The 21,000-nt window shown below is 36.6% G+C and overlaps 1 protein-coding gene across 2 annotated transcripts; it reads left to right on the top strand.

Moving 5' to 3' along the window:
• The first annotated feature begins 741 nt into the window (after positions 1 to 741).
• LOC113114901 (T-box transcription factor TBX4-like) lies at positions 742 to 20,847 on the top strand. Of its 2 annotated transcripts, none has more exons than XM_026281988.1 (9): positions 742 to 1,014; positions 7,112 to 7,257; positions 7,506 to 7,600; positions 12,086 to 12,205; positions 13,613 to 13,760; positions 17,300 to 17,452; positions 17,565 to 17,653; positions 17,729 to 17,964; positions 19,513 to 20,847. In XM_026281988.1, the coding sequence occupies exons 2-9, from the start codon at positions 7,114 to 7,116 to the stop codon at positions 20,142 to 20,144; spliced, it is 1,617 nt and encodes a 538-aa protein (XP_026137773.1). In that variant the 5' UTR covers positions 742 to 1,014; positions 7,112 to 7,113; the 3' UTR covers positions 20,145 to 20,847. The 2 variants fall into 2 exon arrangements, with proteins under 2 accessions (XP_026137773.1, XP_026137772.1); XM_026281987.1 differs by lacking the exon at positions 742 to 1,014 and adding an exon at positions 3,579 to 3,932 and having other exon boundaries at positions 19,513 to 20,846.
• Positions 20,848 to 21,000: the final 153 nt, after the last annotated feature.

Below are 21,000 nucleotides of genomic sequence, written 5' to 3' on the forward strand. Positions count from 1 at the left end.
GCTTCCACAGGGATACTGATTCAGCTGACAGAAATACAGCAGTTTTCTTAAAAACTAATTTAAACATCTTTAGTCAAGCCATTTTTATATTAGGAATTAGGTAGATAAAACCCCATCACAAATAAAACAACTTTTTACAGTAAAAAAAATATGGTAATTTATATGCTAATTTATGAGGGTACCATAGAGGTTGAATACAGGCTAAAATGAACCATAATAATACCCTCATGATGGTATTAGTCTCCACTTCTTCTAAATGACAAAACTCAACAAGAAGATAAAATCAAGGTAGGCCTATAGCCTAATCATTTTTGCCAATTTAAACCTAAAATTAATTAGTCACACAAAATTTCATAGCACTTTATGCTGAATATTCAACCATTGACGCTAAATTGGATTAAACATGTTAACATACTAATAAAAAAAAAAAGTAAAGCCCAGAGGAACCACAAATATATAGGCTATATATTCTAAAACGAGCCGATTTATTTACAATGTAGGCTATGCTACTTCAGTAATCAAGGTTTCGGCATAAATTTTTAATGATTATAGCATTTGTATTATTAAATGAGATTACTGATTTATTATAGCATCTATTTGATGTTTCCATCCGTAACAGATGTTGTTAACGGTAAACATTTTTTCACGAGGCAGATTAGCTAAACGAAAAAGCAGCGTTCTGACGGTAATGCTTCAACTGTAACGTGTAAGTTTTGAGAGCATCGCTCAGTGTCCATTCGGTAACACCCTGCTCTCAGTACATAAACTAACCCTACTGCTGTTCCTAATTTCAAGACCACGTGACGGTGGGAGTGAGTGAAGTTAAAATTCCCTTTCAGAAAGGCAGCTCAATTCATCCTCTATAAAAAATCATCCCTTTTATAGCGACATCTTATATAGCACGCTAAGGTATCACTTGCCTAGTTGAGGAGCCCCAAGAAAGCGCCCATCTTTAGCGAGTCTCCCCCAGAGGTTCACACACACAGAAGGTGTATCAAGATCAGTGAGGTGGAGGTAAGACCAATTATTTTCAATCACGTGTGATATCGGCAGCTAATGCAGTGGGGTTTAAGCAAATAAATACTGAAATTACTATTCCTCGTGATAATATTTTTGTGCTTCCAGACTATTGGCCTATGACTGAAATAAACATCAAGCTATTTTTTTTCTTCTAAACATTGACAGGATGTCGGTAACAGTTGAGTAATTAGCACAGTTTCGAAACAGTTTCAAGAATTACATGATTTGAACTAAACAATTAATGACCTATGGCCCTATAGGCCATATTTAATGATTATTACAAACAAACTTTATACGCCTTTTAAACTGTAGAGTAGGCTATATATGCTACTTCAATATATAAGTCTATTGACAAAAAGTATTTGACTTATTGAAGTCTGATGGGACAAATAAAGCAGGCGGGCCTTCACGTGAATATAATCCGACATTTTGACATTTGGTAAACGTGACTTAGCCTAATTATATTTGTTTCGGCTTACATTATTAAAAGATGGCCGAACGTCTGGACAAATATAGTTATAGAGCACTATTTTATGAAAAAGTGATTGAAGAGACATTGTATTTGACAGCAAACACAGTAGCCTACAGTGGAAAAATAGCTAAATTAAACAGGTTATCGACAATGAAATAAAGTATAAATTGCCTACATTATTGTCCGTTCTATTATTATTATTATTATTGTTTTAATATTTTTATGTAGCCTATTATACAGTTATTATTCATATTATTATATGTCTGTTTTAGATAATTAAATAAAAGGTTTAGAAATTGAGCGAACGTATACCTACATATAACAAACTAAACAAACGTAGCCTATCGAACGAACGTGTAACAACCTTATTTGAATGTCAGTCTAGTTTTATTTTTTATTTTGTTATTAAACACATAGGCCTATATATTTATTCACACAGTGTAGCAAATGTTTCAGCATTTAAGAGGACAGCCTGTACAGATTAGTATTTTTAAAAAATCAAAACACATTTGTCTACATCTATAGACGAAAGAACATATAATATTGGCCTTATTGTGTCGTCCGCAATTGCTCTCAATAAGAGGGAAAAACAAATATAACTAACCTATATCATTACACCCATGACTGAGGCCTATCTCCTAACACAGAAAACCGTCTTGCACTATTCCTGCGTTTATTCTTATCTGCATGAGCTGTTTGGGAAATTACACTGGCGCGAATGACAAACGGGTTTGAGAAGGACATATTCTGGCTGTTGCCATTCATTTGGTCATGTCACCAGTAGATATAAGTCAAGGCTCCCACGGCCCCAGAACTTCTCCAGGTGATTTATTGATCTTTCAGCCTTGTGCTTCGACCCATTTACTCTAAAACCGCAACCATATTTCACTGGAAATGCTTGGACGTTTAAACGAAATCCCCATAGATTTTAAATTCAAACATGCGAGCGTTTAAAAGCGGAACAAATATGCAAAACAACTAAATCATTTTAAACTGTGAAAATGATAGAAAGCTCGGGAAATACAAACGTTACATTGTTACATATACATGACTAACATTCAACCTGTTTGTGCCCGAGCATGAGTGAGTGATTCTATTAGTTAACGAAACTTCTTCAAAATGTTTCGTCTTTGTTAAAACATCTGTTAAAGATCTGATGATAACATTGATCAGGCTTTGGGTGGATTTTGGTATAATGTGTGATCAAACATCTTGGTATAATGGCATAGTGTGTGATGCTGGATTGTTTGGATGTGTGATGGTAATGATGTAAGATGATGTCATTTTGACAGAAAGAGCCTTGGACTTGATAAATGACAAAAACAAAGTATTGTACTTGCTAATACTCGATTTAAATGATTTCAAATGAATTCAAACAAAATAATAACTGGTATGTAATTGGTTATGACAAAATAAAGCTTCATTTATCACGATCCCAAAATCTTAAAATTAATTAGGCTATATATAATCTTCAAATTGTTACTTTGCTGTCCTGGTTCTCTTATGTAATTCTCATTTCCAATAAAAGGCAAATGTCACGGAAGATAGTTTAATTAATTAATTTATTTTTTTTACAGCTCAAGTGCTGTCTAAAATGTTTGGCAATGAGAGCAGACATACTTTGATACATAGTTTTTTATATACTATGGCTATAACCTATATTTAAAACAAGACAATCTGGGGTTAAAGTCAAATTTCCATCATTTAAATATTTGTAATGGGGAGGTCTGGGTGGGGAAGTAGCGGAAAATATAGAAAAAAAAGTTCACCATAAAAATAAAAAAAAGTTAATATATATAATTTTTTTTTTTTTTTCCAAAGGAAAAATTCCCCCCCCCCATGCCAAGTAAAAATCAACATTCCAAATGTTCTTTTTTAGTAGTTGTTCTGATAATTAAGGTATTTTGAATAGCCGCATTTTATATTGTTGCGGGGGAAAGAGTAAGAGACGAGGCTACAAGTCATGTTTTACGATGAATAGACTTGCTTTCCTCACGAGAGGACCGTTCTGAGTGGACCCTGCGCATCGGGTTGTGTCGGGTTTGGTGTTATTGAGAGCAACGTCAGCGATGAGGCGCGGGGGGAAGGAGGGAATGAGTGAAGGAGCCAACATATTCACCCCAGTGCATTAACAATTCAAGCTGTACTGCGGATACTTTGTGTTTCCAAGAAAACATCACGTAGTGACCATTTGCCTCTGAGACGGGCACTCAACGGTGTTTCCACGAGGCTCGCGGCGGTATTTGAACAGAAGCAGACACTGGGGAAGAGACAGCTCTGTCTGCTCATGATCAGAGACAGGGGATGCTGAGCTGCTTCTAGTGCACTGGACTCAACGCCACACCGGGACGTAACTTCCTGCGGTAGCCTAATGTCGCATTGGACAAATTATTGCTGTTTGGAATGATATGGAGGATTTCAGAACATAATATTTTATGAGGTAATATTACATTTGTTTTCAGTAGGTCACATTATGCTGCTCTGAAGTCCTTGCCGAACTGAACCCTCACTTATGTGTGCATGGAGGGCGGTAATGCGATTTGACGCAGTTGATCTATCCTTCTTTATCAAATTAAGTGATCAACGAGAAGGCGTCACTCTTTCATAAATAAAACCCTGGTTTGGTCTTTTCTTTAACAATATAAAAAGATCGTCTTAGCATGTGATGTAAACACGCAACCTCAAGTTATTACTGTACACTAACTGAATATAGTCATTCTATTGTTTTTATTATGATTCCTAAAAAAAGAATCATAATACAAACCCTGTACATCCCTTATTTTGCAGTAGCCTATTTAATACTACATAGGCTATATGATCTTTTACAACACCTCATGTTTTGCATGATGTGATATATAACAAATAAAATTGTCTAAATGTGATATATAACAAAACAAAGCATTGTGGCCTATAGGCTGCGTGCGTTTTCGATTAATATTTTTAAATAATTGTTGGGTGCACATTGTTTACATGCATAAACATCTGATAATGCAGATAGCCTACTTTTGATCTTCGTGTCAATCCCTGATCCATCCTTTCACCGCGTGGGATGGAGTGGACCTAAGGCCTTAAAGCATCAGTTTAATTCATTCGGATGGCACAGTGCTTGGTAAACTATGATGACAAATATCGCTATTATTTAGACGCTTGTGCGAAATAAAAATGTAAAAAATACAATGATTATCGCAAATAAATGAAGATTGACGTGAATGCAAAAGCACAAATATATTCTCACGCGTAGCTTATACTGCGTAACTGCTCATTTTAAACTACATCTTTTGTTCATTTATTTATTTAATCAAAACAATAATAACTTTTCCTATTTAATTTTAGGTTGGTGAAACACTGAAATTAAGGAATAAATTAAACAAAAAAACACGTATTTGCACACAAACTGAATAATTAAATTAATAATCAACAGCATATATTAATAATAAATATTACTATTAGTTGCACTCTTTTATATCACAACGAAGACTAAAATAGTTCTACCAGACAGATACCAAAAATTATACCGTTATCATAAACTGTTAATCTTCCCCCCACACTAATTCTTGAACATAATCCAAAAACAATCAAAAGAAAGCTAAAATATGTATGCAACGGAATAATTTAAGTTATACTAGAACCCAATTACAATATTTTATTTTTCATATGACTAGAGGGCACCTGAAGGGCCAACCCTTTTCCAGCATTTTTCATGTTCCCAACTGTGATTGTGTCAAAATGGCAGAGACAAAATTTGTGCAGTCAAGGGATAACAAAACCTACATATGTTAAAAATGAATGTTCTAATAGAATACAAAAGGGTCTTATTCCTTTCAGAAGAGCATTATAGAACCCAAAAAACAATAAACCATTCACAGAAGCCTATAATGAAACTTATATGCCTTTTTTTAAATCTACAAAGAAATGAACAAACATAGTACTCAATAACCATATACAGCTAAAAGGGTTCTTGATAAGAAAAGTGTACATTACTAAACCGAATGTGCTCTAAAATCTCATTGAATAAATACTGCGGAATATCATTATACTCACGTAAGAAGGAAACAGTGTTCAATCTGGTACAGAACCAAATGGAAGGCCAAAGATACTAGGCCACTATTAAAACATGCATCAAAAATGTATAAAAAAAAAAAAAAAAAATACAGAACAGGCTTATGGACTACCTGAAAACTCATCATGGTTCCAGACAAAGGATTATTGCAGGTTTCTGGGTGAATTCTGTCCACAAAAGCATGGCCAATATAGTGCAGCCCATCCTTAAACAATTGTATTTTATTATTATTTTTTTTTTTTAAACGTAGGGGTAGTTGAAATTTGGTCAGTGTTGAACATTTTGGACAACAGGCTCTGGAAATATCCAGCCAACCTCAGTGTGCACAGAGCAGTATCTGCCAGGAATAGTTTAGCGGATTATATGTCTGGGGTGACAGAGATGTAAACAGAGCTCTCGCTCACTGCGCTTAGTTAAACAGTGTAAGTGAAAGGCACATTTTGGACTGGAAAAGTCCAGGGTTGACTTGCTGTAGCCTCACGGTGCCTGTCAGACTTTATCTTTATTAGCTTTGGCAAATGCCTGCCCGAGTTTACACGGAATCCCGCTCTTCTCCTTTTATCTGAAGGACGCACACTCACATTGTTTACAAGCGTGAGATTAGGAGTGGTTGGATTTCACGATGAGAATGGTTTGGTGCAGATAGGCAGCATTTATGGAGGCTGTGTGCTGTAGTACAGTAATGAGACATACCTCTGGTGTGATGTCTGAGTGTGAGCAGAGAAGGGGCGTGAGAGCGAGGCTACATTTGTGACCTCCCTTAATGGAATCAGCAGTGTTTAGCATGCTTCCATAAAACCGAGGTGCCCGAATGCTGGAAGTGTAAATATTTAATCTTGCGATACTTCAGAACAAACGGATCTCGACCCCTTTCCTTGAAATGAATTGGCCAGGCCATGTTATGAGGACAGACTTTCCCTCACAAAATGTAAACGTTAATGTATGCTATTTCTCAAATTTTGAAGCCCATGTCTTGTCTGTGTGTGTATAATCAATTACAGCAGACTATGAGAGAACAAAGAGAAACTTTGGCATCTGTGGTATTTTCATTATATGGATATCATTCGGTCGTTTTAGCTTGTGTTAAAACTACAGAATGAGTTGAGGTTTTTTTTTCTTTCTTTTTTGTTAGTTTCAATTAAGTATACACTATTTTGTATTTACATCGGCTGAATTACTGGAAAAAAAAAAAAAAAAAAAAAAACGGGCAAAGTATGTGCTTGTGTTATGGTTGTTTTTTTGTGAACATTAATTCTCATTAAAAACATTTTTTTTTTTTTTTTATTATTGAATGTATTATTTTCTTAGATTCATAAAGTATATATCATTTTTCCACATCATTTTGCCAGGTTTTAGCAGAAGGAAAATAGAATAATCAACAAGATAATGCATGAGCATTCTCAGTTTTCCTATTTATTTTATTTTATAATAGACGCTTGCCAAAACAAGTGGAAAAAAACCCAGGTTTCAGTTTTCATATTAACCTGAAAGGATTTTTCCTATTGTGAAAGTTATATTGTGAAGTCATCATTTAACTAATATTTCTATAATTTTTACAGAAATGCTACAGGAGAAGGCCTCAGCTGTGGCTGATGAAGGTATGACCGTGGCCCAGTTGGGTGGGCAGTCTGAGCTTGCCAGTGATTCCTCACATTTGTGCCTGCCTACAACTCCCAGCATTCCCCAGAACAATGAGTCTGACCAGGTAGCCAATCAGTTGCATTCTTTTAATGACGCCTGGCTTGTAGGTCTTTACATATGCCAAGAGATGTAACGAAAAACAACACTGATTTATTAATTATTATATATATATATGTGTGTGTTTATATATATATAATAATTAATAAATCGATATATACACACATATATATATATATATATATATATATTTTTTTTTCTTTTCTTTGACAACGACTAATCAATATTTATCTTTTTCTGTTTGTGGACCTTCAGAACATTGAAAACATCAAAGTGGTTCTTCACGACAGGGAACTATGGAAAAAGTTCCATGAGGCCGGAACCGAGATGATCATTACCAAAGCAGGCAGGCAAGAAGAGCATCATTTCCATTTTCCATTTCAATCCATATTCACAGAATTCTCACAGATCCTCGATTTTCATAGATTTGAAACATTAGCAGACTCAAAGACACAAATGGTTTTGTGACAGAGATACAAAAACATAACTAGGCCATCTCACTTCCAGTAAGAAATGCAAATGTAAAACCTTGTTGTCTAAGCCAAGTGCCTCGGTCACATGAAATGTGACGGCGCCTTTAATGGAATGTTTATGAAATATTACGTGACCAAGGTAAAGCAATGCCGAATTCCTGTGCCTACAAATGTCTAATTGAAAACACAAACGGCTGACCCGTGTGTTAGATTTAATGTGCCCTGTGGATTAAGAGCAGGACCCTGGATATTAAGCAGAGAATGAGTCAATGCTCTCTGCCAGGCTTAGCCAGCAGTTTCTCAGCGCTTCTCTGTGGAAAATGCAAAAGGTCACCACAATTTTTCTTTAATGCTGTAACATTGTGAGGGATGGGCCTCCCCTTGTCCAACTGATAAAGTGCTCCAAGAATCCTTAAACCCTTTGAAGAGCCAAAGCACTGTTCAGTCGGACAGCTGTTCACAGAACAGGAGACTGTACATAGTTCAACAACAGATGGGCTCATTTCATTTTACATACTTTAGTGTATAATGGACACCAGGCTCTGTTAAAGATGCTCAATATGTCAATCGAGCCATGAAGCAGGAAGAGCTTTCCACCATTTCATTTTCTTTTTTGAGGGGACATGACATGTAGGACGTTAGACAGCCATTCACTGAACTGTAAATCTTGAGAAAACTCGCCAGGTTTCTTCACGATGGCTCCCATTACACAAAATTGAGGCCAATTTCATGCAATGATTCTCATCGTGGTCTTGTGTTACATAGCAGGCTTGAGCCGTGTCTGCACGGCCGTCTTACAGTATAACTAGGTTTATACTGAAGAAGAATACACGGTTACATAAAATTCAGCGGGTGTAATATAGAAAAAAAAATCCAAAGAATAATATCATGTTAAAATGTTAGTGTTTTAGTTCATCAAAAAGCAATTTAGTTTAGTATAAACAGTAAAACAATCCCCCAATCATGCGGACATCACTACTTTATATGCAGAGAAACTGGGTCATACATAATTTTAAAGAATATTCTGGGTTCAGTACAAGCTCAGTTAACAGCATTTGTGGCATTATGTTGATTATCACAAAAACTAATTTCCATTAGTCCCTTTTTTCCTGGGTTACATTTATAAACATTAATATATTCACTTTCAATAGTTAAGCCACAAGACATAAACAATGAGTGTGTTAGCATAATTCTAATATGACTAAACGTTTCTGTGCAAAGTTTTATCCAATTTGAGAATTCTGTTGACATGACAGTATGAAACCTAAAATCACAGGGAAAGTGCTGATTTAAACCGCTTCACAGCTCAAGTAATATATACGTTTTAACCAAATAAATCAGTGCATTAATAAAATGACACACATTTCTGTTTTTGAATCCTCAAAAACTGGACCCATTTACTTCAAAATTAAGTGCCTTATTGTAACCTCGATTTTTCCAAGTAAAAATTTGACAAGTGGTTTCTTTTTTTTTTTGGTGTGGTAATCAACATAATGCTGTCATTTGAACTTTGTGTTGAACTCAGAATATCCCTTTGAGGAAATGATGAAACTTAACTGAACTCTGGTACAACATTCGCATATGTGTCTTCGGTCCAGTACTAAACATGACTATTGAAAGCAGCCGGCTGGTGTTACTTGTACACAGCCCGTCAGAGTAAGCATCAGCGAGGCTGATGAGAGAAGACCGGTGCCCCGTTTAATCGCGTCTCCCAGGCCCTAAAGGACCTCTCTTGCTTCATCATCGAGCACCTTTTGATCTAGGCGTTCTGCCGACTCTTTGAGATAGCATGAATCACTGAAAGCACAGGCGTACAAAAGCGCTAAAAGAAACAGCTGGCATAATGCAGATGCTGACACCGACACGATACACTTTCATACTTGCCATTTCTCAATGTCGTCCTCACACATATAAACTGAAGCGCAGGCCCACCCATAAACAGTGCTTTTACTGAGATAACTAAAAAAGTAATCATATCATTTGAAAGCATTTTCACTCCCTTGGATATCTACACACTTGACACATAATATATACCAAAAATAAAAAAACGTTTAATCACTCTCATGGCTCACATGTCCGACTTTCTTCTGCAGAATACAAAAAAAAGACATTTGGAAGAATGCAGAGGTCCTAAATAAACTGCAATATATATTCTTTGTTCCACAGAATAAAATTAGACATATGCAATGACATGACGATGAATAAATGATGACAGACTTTAGATTTTTGGGTGAACTATTCCTTTAAGCAATAAGAAAAAGAAGGACATTTTGCAACGTGACTACTTCCAGTAACAGAATACTGTCACAGAGCCACTGTAAGGCCCCTTTAGACATGCCATGTGATCTACTGTGGCAGCCATTATGCCAAAGCGTTGCATAAATGGAAAGAGCATTACATATCCCTCAGGTGTTTACATAGGAGTCTTGAGTAAATGTGTTTTACTCAAGATTTATTACATCCTCACAGTTAGTACTGTAAATACTGATGTTAATTTTTCCTAACTGTATTTTCTTAACATTAATAATTTATTTTAGATAGATTTGCATATTTTGAAACCGTCTACATATTCAGTACATAAAAGTACACAAGAACTCTTGTAATGTTTCATGTAACATTTTACAGTAAGTTTTATTTAATGTAATAGGTATCATAAAATAGTAACATTAGTAACTATTGCTAAACTATATTTTAAAGCATTTAGGTTTATGTTAACAATTACATATACCGCCAAAATGTAAAAGTTATATAGATATATGTATTACAAAAGAACAAAATGAACAAAGCTTATTTAAAAACGGACTTTATAAATATAAATGTATAATTAAACTAGATTTAAAAAATACAGTTTAAATAAAAATAAAAATTCTATAAAAATGCTGTAGAAGTTATTTTGTTTGTTCATCATACTAAAATGCATTTAATTGAACCTCATTGTAAAGTCTTGAAACAAGGTTGGAACCAAAACAAGACAGTGGATGATAAATGTAATTATTGACAAGGAAACACATCACTCTCAGAATAAGTCTGGTGAACAGGTTTGTTTAAGATGTACCTGATGGCTTAAAGCACCTCTTTTGCAATCTCTTGCCCAGAGTGATTTACATTGATTGGATTGCAGGCCTGGGCCAGACATGGAGCTTTACTTTTCCCCGAGCTCTTCCTCTGGGTATTAGAGGTAGTGCTCTCAGGAACTTTTTACATTGTGCAGGCCTGAGCAGCTCTGCATTTGCAAATGCAATGAAATTATTCACATTTATTTGCCATAATAAATATGACTGCAGGTGGACCCCTTTAGAAAGCCCTTAAAAAAGTAATGCAGTGCAGTGGAACTTTTAGAGGAGCGGGGTGGTTCAATAGGACTGTTTAGCAGATCTGCCATTAAAAAAGCACTCAAAAATTTATAAGGGGACTCGACCTTTTTGCAACTTTGGAGACGAGATAAAAAAATATTAGTTTGGATATTTCATGTGAAGGGGTCACCAAATGTAACTCCATTGATTTGTTTTATGACTGTGTCTGCTATATTAGCATATTCTGTCTGTCATCTCAGCTTTACCTGTATTTGAACAAAACAGAGATCCCACATTTTATAAAGCGGCTCCTTCAAAACAGAGTCAATCCCTAAAAATATATATCTGCCAAAAAGCAAACCAGGTACAGATCATGACTCCTTATATGGGGCTGTCGAGGATAACAGTAAAATTTTATGCTTTACGTTTTATGATTTTATTTTTTTGAAGGGTAGCCTTTTATAGTAGAGCCATTTGTGTGAGATGATTTGCAGAGGATTGTCTTGGGATACTTGAGTATGCAGTCTTCTTTGAGATTTATGCGACTTTGTGCATCTTAAACAACTAATCTGTCCTAAAAACAGGTTAAGCTGTTATCTGATCACTAATCGTGCATTCATCCGCCCAAAACAAACACTTCCCGTGATTCTCTTGCACTTAAGGCCTGTTAAAACCCTCGAAAGAGCTGATAAGACAGACTCATCCATGCTTACTGTCAGTGCTCAGCTGTTGCACACGCACCCTGGGCGTAAGTAGTTCAGACAAAAAAGCTGGTTCTGTAATGAGCAATAAAGACGACATTGAGATACCTGAATGACACAAATGGGATAAGCCAGTGTAGATGCGATTGAAAGAGAATGACCTCAGTGAGCACAAAGCGCATTAACAAGTCACCAAGTTAGATCTAAATGTCATTTAAGGACAAAACAACGGTTTAAAAACACAAATCAAATTATTAATCAACCTAAAATAAAATAAGTAATGAAGGTCTATCTTTTTCAATGGTAAGGCACTTTTTTTTTTTTTTTTTTTTTTTTAACCCTGATGGTATAATTTGCACTCTTTTTAGGCGCATGTTTCCCAGCTACAAAGTTAAAGTCACAGGGATGAATCCCAAGACCAAATACATCCTCTTAACTGACATTGTTCCAGCTGATGACCATCGGTACAAGTTCTGTGACAACAAGTGGTGAGTTTAACATCCCCTGTCTATATTTAATGTTTCTGCAGTGGAAGGAAAAAGAACAGAAAAAAAGCCAAGCTCACAACAGAGTAATTAGAATAATCACATTTTGGAAACTTATGTTAAAAGCATAAACTCTATGCTTTTGGAAATTCCACTTAAACATGCAGTCACAGAAGTGACTGAATCAGAACAGTGACTGGTCCCTTGAGGCATCTGGACAAACACTTACTAAAACTACATTATGAAGAGACAAAAATTAGCATGTTTTATATTCTGCTGTCTCCTCCAGTCTATGTGATTCTAAATTAGTTGACTTGAGTGAACAAACAGTGCCATTCTACACATTACAACATTTAACACGCTTCATACTCTTTCTAGTAAACATGAACTGCAAATAAACTATATAACACAATATAATAATTATTAAAATAATTAATTATGTAATTTGTATGATTTACAGTATAGAAGTAATGGTTATGGTCAGTATTTTTACTTTTACAAATACTTTGTTTTCATAATTATAATGTTGTTAAATAATAAACAACAAAGAATGCATTGGCTTTCAACAGTCTTTTCGTAATGAGAATTTATCCAATAAATCACTTTTGCAAAGGTCAACACTGAAAGAAACTCAAATTACAGCCATATTTATAGGCAAACAATGTGCAGTCTGCATCATTTTAACTATGCAATGCTAGCTAGTTCTGGCTGTGGATTGTCATTAGCACACAGTTAATTACTGTAGGCCAGAGCAGGCAGTCTGTCAAAACCAATAGGCTTAAAACAGCTGGGTTATGCATGCTGTCCTCTTTGTGACCCTGTGCCTCTGGCAATGCCACTAGTTATGGGCACTATCCACCCATGCAACAATTGGCACCACAAATAAGTCAGATCTGGTTGAATCCAGCATGAAAAAATAAAAATAATGATGGCACGCAAATCTCAATGAATTGCATGTTGTGTTACGAGAACAAGCATTTTATGACCATTTTTCAAAATCTGTGGTATAGACTGGAATTCCAGCATTTGCCAGCAACGGATCTGGAGATCTTCAGCGACACCTTCGAGGCACACAATTAGCAGTGATGTTATGGTCAAAGCAGCCACCCCAAATCTTTGGGAATTACTCTCATAATGTCACGGACATAACTACTCGCGCTCTGAATCTGTCGTTTATGTACAGATGTTCTGCATAAATCCCTTCTGTAGCCTGCTGCTAAATCCTACAGAATGTATGCAAAACTGAAAAACATGATGTCAGAGGTGCTGGAAAACTATGCAGTACTACTGTTGAAGAGAAAATCTAGGGGACAGGGTCTAAATCACTACACAAACAACTGTTATAAATGTTGTGAGTGCCCTTTAGGGTTGTCAAAAAACTAAAGAAATACTTATGTTTTTTTTCCATAGGATGGTGGCTGGAAAAGCAGAGCCTGCAATGCCTGGAAGACTCTATGTCCACCCAGACTCTCCTGCAACAGGGGCCCATTGGATGAGACAGCTGGTCTCCTTTCAAAAGCTAAAGCTAACAAACAACCACCTTGATCCATTTGGGCATGTGAGTAGCTGTGAACAAATCATTTTCAAAAAATCTAAGCTTTGATAATAAAACTATGGATTTGATGAAAGTGAGCAAAGAAGAGGGAATTACAAGTTGGACTACAGTAGGTTGCACACCAAACGTAGTGAACATAGCAACAGTATTGTGACATAGATCCAACTGAAATGGATTATTGAAAAAAGAATGAAGTGTAGGGGGCGGGTTGGTTCTGTTTGTTACAGTAATTACATTGCAAATCCCTAAATATTTAAACGGACTTGCATTTCTGCATCCTGTTCAGTTAAGACTGAAAACACCTAATCTGAGAGATATGGTATGGGTCATCTTGCGAAAGTAGGAGAAAGGAGAAGAGAGACAGTTAAGCAGAGGTGATGAGTCTGACCGTGGCAGCACTGCCCAAAGGAGCTTGTGGACCTAGCTTGTCTGATGCAATAACATCAGAAGCAAGCTCATTAGGTTCATAACCTGTCAGATCGGCACAAAGTTGGCCTGTCAGGATTAGTTGAATGCCTAGGAAGTGATAAGGGCGAGTAATGAGCTCGGAAAGAGTTTGCTAAGCTCTACTGATGCCAACAACAGCAGGGACACTGTGGCTGGCTGAGAGCCTTAATACAGGCCACCACTGTAGCCATGCTAGTACTCACTACACAAGTCACAGTCAAAACATACGCTGACGCTAGGAGTCACAGATTTAAAAACTGGGCTGATAATTATTTTCCTGTTGTTCTTAAAAAAAAAAACATGATTATTTCCACAAAAATATTAAGCTGTCAACAAAAAAAAACAGTGAAAAAATTATACAGATATAATGGGCATTCCTGACCATAGCTGTTCCATAACACACAAACATGAAATAAAGACCTTAGTGCGTTAAACAATGAAGAGTATGTAAAGCATAACATGACCAAATTCAAAGACTAGGTTGTTGCAGTGCACTCAACTATATAGCTACTTTTGTTTCATGTATGGGAGCTGATATTTATTGGTATTTCCATGACACCATGTTTTGATTTAATTTGCTAGGCCACTGACCACACACACACCAAGTCTTCTGTGGACAGAATATGCAACAGTTTTTTTCAGTGCAGGGCCATATATCTTTAAGGACACAACATAACTTCCATTCCCAAAAACAGATCTTAGATTAAAAGAAAACATTGAGATGAAAGGCATGGGCCAGCCACGGAGTCTGCATTGATCTGACACAGGTGCTTGATTAATATACTTGGACAGTGCACATCCCTGTATCCGAATCATCAATGCATCTCGTATCACATGGTATTACCTCAAGACGCCAGCCAGCCAACCAGGCAAAGGTCACATTCGTTTTGCTGGGGTACCGTCTGTGTCTGAGACGGGGGGATTGACCTGAGGTTGCCCTCTGTGCACTGGCGCTCCTAACTCCTCTTAAAAAAGTGCAGCTATGAGGAGAGTTGCCTCACTCTCTGTCTGAGAGCCGACATAACAAAGGGAAATGCCTTGATGCTTATTGGCCCTGACACAACTGTGTTGGGGATGACCCTAACCAAACGCTTCACTGAACACCGAACACATGGAGGCACTGAGCAGACTGGTGCTAGAGCACTACGATCAAACACATACACAAAGGATCCAATTGGATTACTTTCATACAACACAGAACAATACCTCTTAACGTTAACATATACTGTACATTAACGGCATCATTAGTGTTCAACGTACAGTTTTTTACATTCCCTAAAACCTACAATATGCGTGTAACAGGATCATACATAAAGGTATTTTTGTAGTCACAGCTTTACATTTTTTTAAACGTATTGTAGGAATATATATATATATAGTACAGACCAAAGTTGGATATACCTATCTCATTCAAGAGTTTTATTCAGACCATGAAAATTGTAGATTCACACTGAAGGCATCAAAACTATGAATTAACACATGTGGAATTATATATGGAATTATATACATAACAAAAAACGTGTGAAACAACTGAAAATATGTCATATTCTAGGTTCTTCAAAGTAGCCACCTTTTGCTTTGATTACTGCTTTGCACACTCTTGGCATTCTCTTGATGAGCTTCAAGAGGTAGTCACCTGAAATGGTCTTCTAACAGTCTTGAAGGAGTTCCCCGAGAGATGCTTAGCACTTGTTGGCCCTTTTGCCTTCTGTCTGCGGTCCAGCTCACCCCAAAACCATCTGGATTGGGTTCAGGTCCGGTGACTGTGGAGGCCAGGTCATCTGGCGCAGCACCCCATCACTCTCCTTCTTGGTCGAATAACCCTTGATGCCTTTAGTGTGACTCTACAATTCTCATAGTCATGAAAATAAAGAAAACTCTTTGAATGAGAAGGTGTGTCCAAACTTTTGGTCTGTACTACATATATATATATATACATATATATATATATATATATATACACACACATTGTTGAATCTATGCCACAAAGAATTATGTTCTGAAGGCAAAAAGGGGTCCAACCCGGTACTAGCAAGGAGTACCTAATAAAGTGGCCAGTGAGTGTGTACTGTATGTGTGTGTATATGTATATATATAGTGCTGTGAAAAGGTTTTTGCCCCCTTCCTGTTTTTTTTTTTTTTTTCATATTTGTCATACTTAAAATTCAGATCATCAAACAATTCATTTGCAATTACTGGCAATGAGTCTTTCACTTCGTTGTGGAGGAATTTTGTTCCTAAGTCCCCAGTCTCTTCTTTCTTATTGTTGAATCATGAACACTGACCTTAATTGAGGCAAGTGAGGCCTGCAGTTCTTTAGATGTTGTTCTGGTTCTTTTATGACCTCCTGGATGAGTCGTCGTTGCGCTCTTGGAGTAATTTTGGAAGGCCGGCCACTCATGAAGGTTCACCACTGTTACAAGTTTTCTCCACTTGTGGATAATGGCTCTGACTGTGGTTCGCTGGAGTCCCAAAGCCTTAGAAATGGCTTTATAACCCTTTCCAGACTGATATGTCAACTATTTTGTCTCTCATCTGTGCTTGAATTTCTTCAGGATCTATTTAAGTGATTTCTTGATTAAACAGGTCAGACAGTAATCAGGCCTGGGTTTGGCTAGAGAATTTTAACTGGAGGGGGAAATTTATTTTACACATAGGGCCAGGTAGGTTTGGACAGCTTTTCCCCCCTTAATAAATGAAATCATTTAAAAACTATTTTGTATTTACTTGCATTATCTTTGTGTAATATTATATTTTCTTGATGATCTGAATCTTTTAAGTGTGACAAATATGCAAATAAATAAATAAATACACACAACAAACACACACACACATATATACATATATATATACATTTATTTATGTAATTGATCAAATACAATAAATTCAGCTCAATAGTTTAATATTTTGTGACCCTAAAAGGATTCGTTAACATATGTACATATCTAATGTCCATCTTGTGCTACGTGCTGTATGTTAATAATTTATGTTTCAGTTCTATGAAAATATGCATGCAATAGAATTAACAAAAAATGGAAAAGTTTTTTTTTTTGTTAATGTTATTTCCTAATGCAGGCATGCATTTCTGTTCTCAGATCATCTTGAACTCAATGCACAAATACCAGCCCAGGCTGCACATCGTGAAGGCAGATGAAAACAATGCCTTTGGCTCTAAGAACACAGCCTACTGCACTCACGTCTTCCATGAGACAGCTTTCATCTCTGTTACATCCTATCAGAACCATAAGGTACCAATAGAAGCAGTGCATAACACAATAGTGTCAAATATATCAACTATTGCTCACACCTGCAGTTATTTTTAATAAAGATTACAATTACTAACTTGTTTGTTTTTTATAGATCACCCAGTTAAAAATTGAGAACAATCCTTTCGCCAAAGGTTTCCGTGGCAGCGATGAGGGTGATTTGCGTGTGTCCAGACTTCAAGGGTAAGGGTATTGTTTAAAATGTGCTGCATAATGTACCAAATAGATATCTTACTGATCAAGTGCCCCTTTTCCTAGGAAAGATTACCCTGTAATTTCTAAGAACATGGTCCGACAGCGGCTTATCTCATCACATGGCCATCTGTCAGGAAAACTGGGTGCAGGTGTGCTGAGTAGCCACCCGCAGGTGGTTTCTCACTATCAGTATGACAGTGGCATCCCTCTACCGAACTCCGATTCCCAGGAAGCTCTCTCTAACTCCTTCCCATCTAGCCGAGAATCCAGCCTTCTTTACCACTGCTTCAAGCACAGAGGTACAGGGCTATAGCAACCTCCTTATTTAGGCATCATAAAATTATGTATATACAGTGGGGATCGAAAGTTTGGGCACCCCTTGCAGAATCTGTGAAAATATGAGTAATTTTAAAAAATAGGAGAGATCATACTAAATGCATGTTATTTTTTATTTAGTACTGTCCTGAGTAAGATATTGTGCATAAAATATTTTAACATTTATTCCACAAGACAAAAAAAATGCTGAAATTATTAAAATAACCCTACTCAAAAGTTTGGGAACCCTTGGTTCTTAGTATTGTGTTCTGTTACCTGATGATCCTCGACTGTCTTTCTGTTTTGTGATGGTTGTGCATGAGTCCCTTGTTTGTTCTGAACAGTTAAACTGAGCAGCGTTCTTCAGAAAAATCTTTAAGGTCCTGCAGATTCTTCAGTTTTCCAGTATCTTTGCATATTTGAACCCTTTCCAGCAGGGACTTTATGATTTTGAGATGCACCTTATCACACTGAGGACATTTGAGGGACTCAAACACAACTATTTAAAAAGATTCAAACATTCACTGATGCTCCAGAAGGAAACAAGATGCATTAAGAGCTGGGGGGTGAAAACTTTTGAACACAATGAAGATGGCCAAATTTGTCTTATTTTGTTGAAATATAATTTTTTTCCATTTAGTTCTGCCCTTCATAAGCAACAGAAGATACTTGTATGTTTCCCTGTACACAAATTAAGTACAATTTACCTTGATCTTCAAATTCCAAAAGTTTTCACCCCCCAGCTCTTAATGCATCTTGTTTCCTTCTAGAGCATCAGTGAATGTTTGAATCTTTTTAAATAGTTGTGTTTGAGTCCCTCAAATGTCCTCAGTCTGAAAAGATGCATCTCAAAAGCATACAGTCACTGCTGGAAAGGGTTCAAATATGTAAAGATGCTGGAAAACTGAAGAATCTACAGGACCTTAAAGATTTTTCTGAAGAACGCTGCTCAGTTTAACTGTTCAGAACAAACAAGGGACTCATGCACAAACATCACAAAACAGAAAGACAGTCGAGGATCATCAGGTAACAGAGCACAATACTAAGAACCAAGGGTTCCCAAACTTTTGAGTGGGGTTATTTTAATAATTTCAGCATTTTTTTTGTCTTGTGGAATAAATGTTAAAATATTTTATGCACAATATCTTACTCAGGACAGTACTAAATTAAAAATAACATGCATTCAGTATGATCTCTCTTATTTTTAGAAAATTTCTCATATTTTCACAGATTCTGCAAGGGAGTGCCCAAACTTTCGATCCCCACTGTATATATATATATATATATATATATATATATATATATATATATATATATATATATATAAAATATTAATAATAATAGGAGTATAATCATTAACATAACATGACATAATAATAGTAATATAATAATAAGACTATCAGCATGGGTACATCCTTAATTCTGACATAAATTCTGACTGGTTACAGTTTTATGAATTATTTCAAATGCACTATCTCAAAATGTGATTAATTTCCAAGCTTTGTGTATTCAAATATTACACTTTCTTTTAGATAACACAAGGCATTTGGAGTTGGGATGCAAACGCCCCTATCTTGACACAACATCCTCTGCAGTTTCAGATGAGCACTACTTCCGTTCCCCTCCTTCCTACGATCCACCCTTGCTGTCCCATCCATACTGCAGCGATGCGTTGGGTTCTAGAGAGGCATGCATGTACGGAGGAATGGAGGGAGAGGCAGGGGGCACAGTAGGTGCCGATGACCTCCCGGTCCCCTCCCTGAACTGCAATATGTGGGCGTCAGTGCAGCCGTATCCTCGTTACGGCATGCAAACTGTGGAGGCTATGCAATACCAGCCCTATCCCGCCCACTTCAACAGCACAGCCTCTGCTGCCTCTGTGGTGCCCCACCACTCACCATCGTCCATGCAGCGTCCACATCCAGCACCTCCCGACCTAGTCACGTTTAGCACACAGCGGGTCTTGCCACCCACACCTTCTTCAGCATCCTCACCCCGTGACAGAGCACATTCCTCACTGTTTCATAGGAAGCCTGGGTCGCCGGTTCGTTCACAAAGGGATTTCACAGGGTATCCGACCCACAGCCCCACTTCAACACGAGAACCAGGCTATCAATACCAAACAGGCCTCAGCAGCGTTGGGCCACACTGGACTGACAGTTAAAGAGTGACCCACAACACTATCTACAACTATATTCCTCTTAAGCTAAAAGCAACAAACTCTTTCTGAATAACAACTGCAATGAGATTATTTTTACATACAGCCATGATGCTAAACTGTAAAGCAAAGCCATAAATCTATTTAGCCTAATAGTATAGGAAACCTCAAATTTGTGGCACTGTGTATTTAATTTAATTTGAGACACGACTAGAGTTGTGCAGGTGGTAAAGCCAAGCAGAAACGGCATACCTAATGCACTATTGTTGGCATTAAAGAGATTGTTTACTCAAAAATGAAAAATTCTTCAACATATTCTTCTACAACAGTCACACGAGAACAACATGAAGGAAATTAAATAATGACAGAATTTTAATTTTTGAGGGAACTGTCCCTATAAGATTAACCTTTTTTGACTTTCTGTATGAAGCACAAAATGTGTGTGTGCCAACTGAAATTATGCTACACTTGAGAGATTTTGTGTATTAGGAGCATAATGAAAAAGAGTCAATGGATTATATTGAAAAGTTTAGTTGTTAGTTAACCTAAACAGACTTAGTTACTAAGACTGCCTTTTTCCTCTTCAAATGTTAGTGTGCAAAAACCTGTGCCAAGCCCAAAGATTGGTTGGAGTAATTTTCTGGGTGTTATTAAGAGATTCTTAGTATTCTTATTATTGCAATAAATTTTTAAACAAAAAATGTATTTTTTTTTGCCCCATTTTATATATATTGCATTTAAATGAAATTTGCTCATGTACTGATGCTATGCAATCTTTGTAATGCAACTCAAGCTATTAAATATTAAAAAACCTGACCCTCTACCATAATCAAATGATAAAAATGATGTGTATCAAAAATAC

The sequence above is a fragment of the Carassius auratus genome, chromosome 15, assembly GCF_003368295.1.
Source record: "Carassius auratus strain Wakin chromosome 15, ASM336829v1, whole genome shotgun sequence".
Classification (NCBI taxonomy): Eukaryota; Metazoa; Chordata; class Actinopteri; order Cypriniformes; family Cyprinidae; genus Carassius; species Carassius auratus.

What these genes read in the sequence shown, in the direction of transcription:
- LOC113114901 (XM_026281988.1), top strand. Translation starts at nt 7,114, where the DNA reads ATGCTACAGGAGAAGGCCTCAGCTGTGGCTGATGAAGGTATGACCGTG. An exon ending in AGAACAATGAGTCTGACCAG is followed by an intron (nt 7,258 to 7,505) that starts GTAGCCAATCAG and finishes GTGGACCTTCAG; the next exon opens with AACATTGAAAACATCAAAGT. An exon ending in CCACTGCTTCAAGCACAGAG is followed by an intron (nt 17,965 to 19,512) that starts GTACAGGGCTAT and finishes ACTTTCTTTTAG; the next exon opens with ATAACACAAGGCATTTGGAG.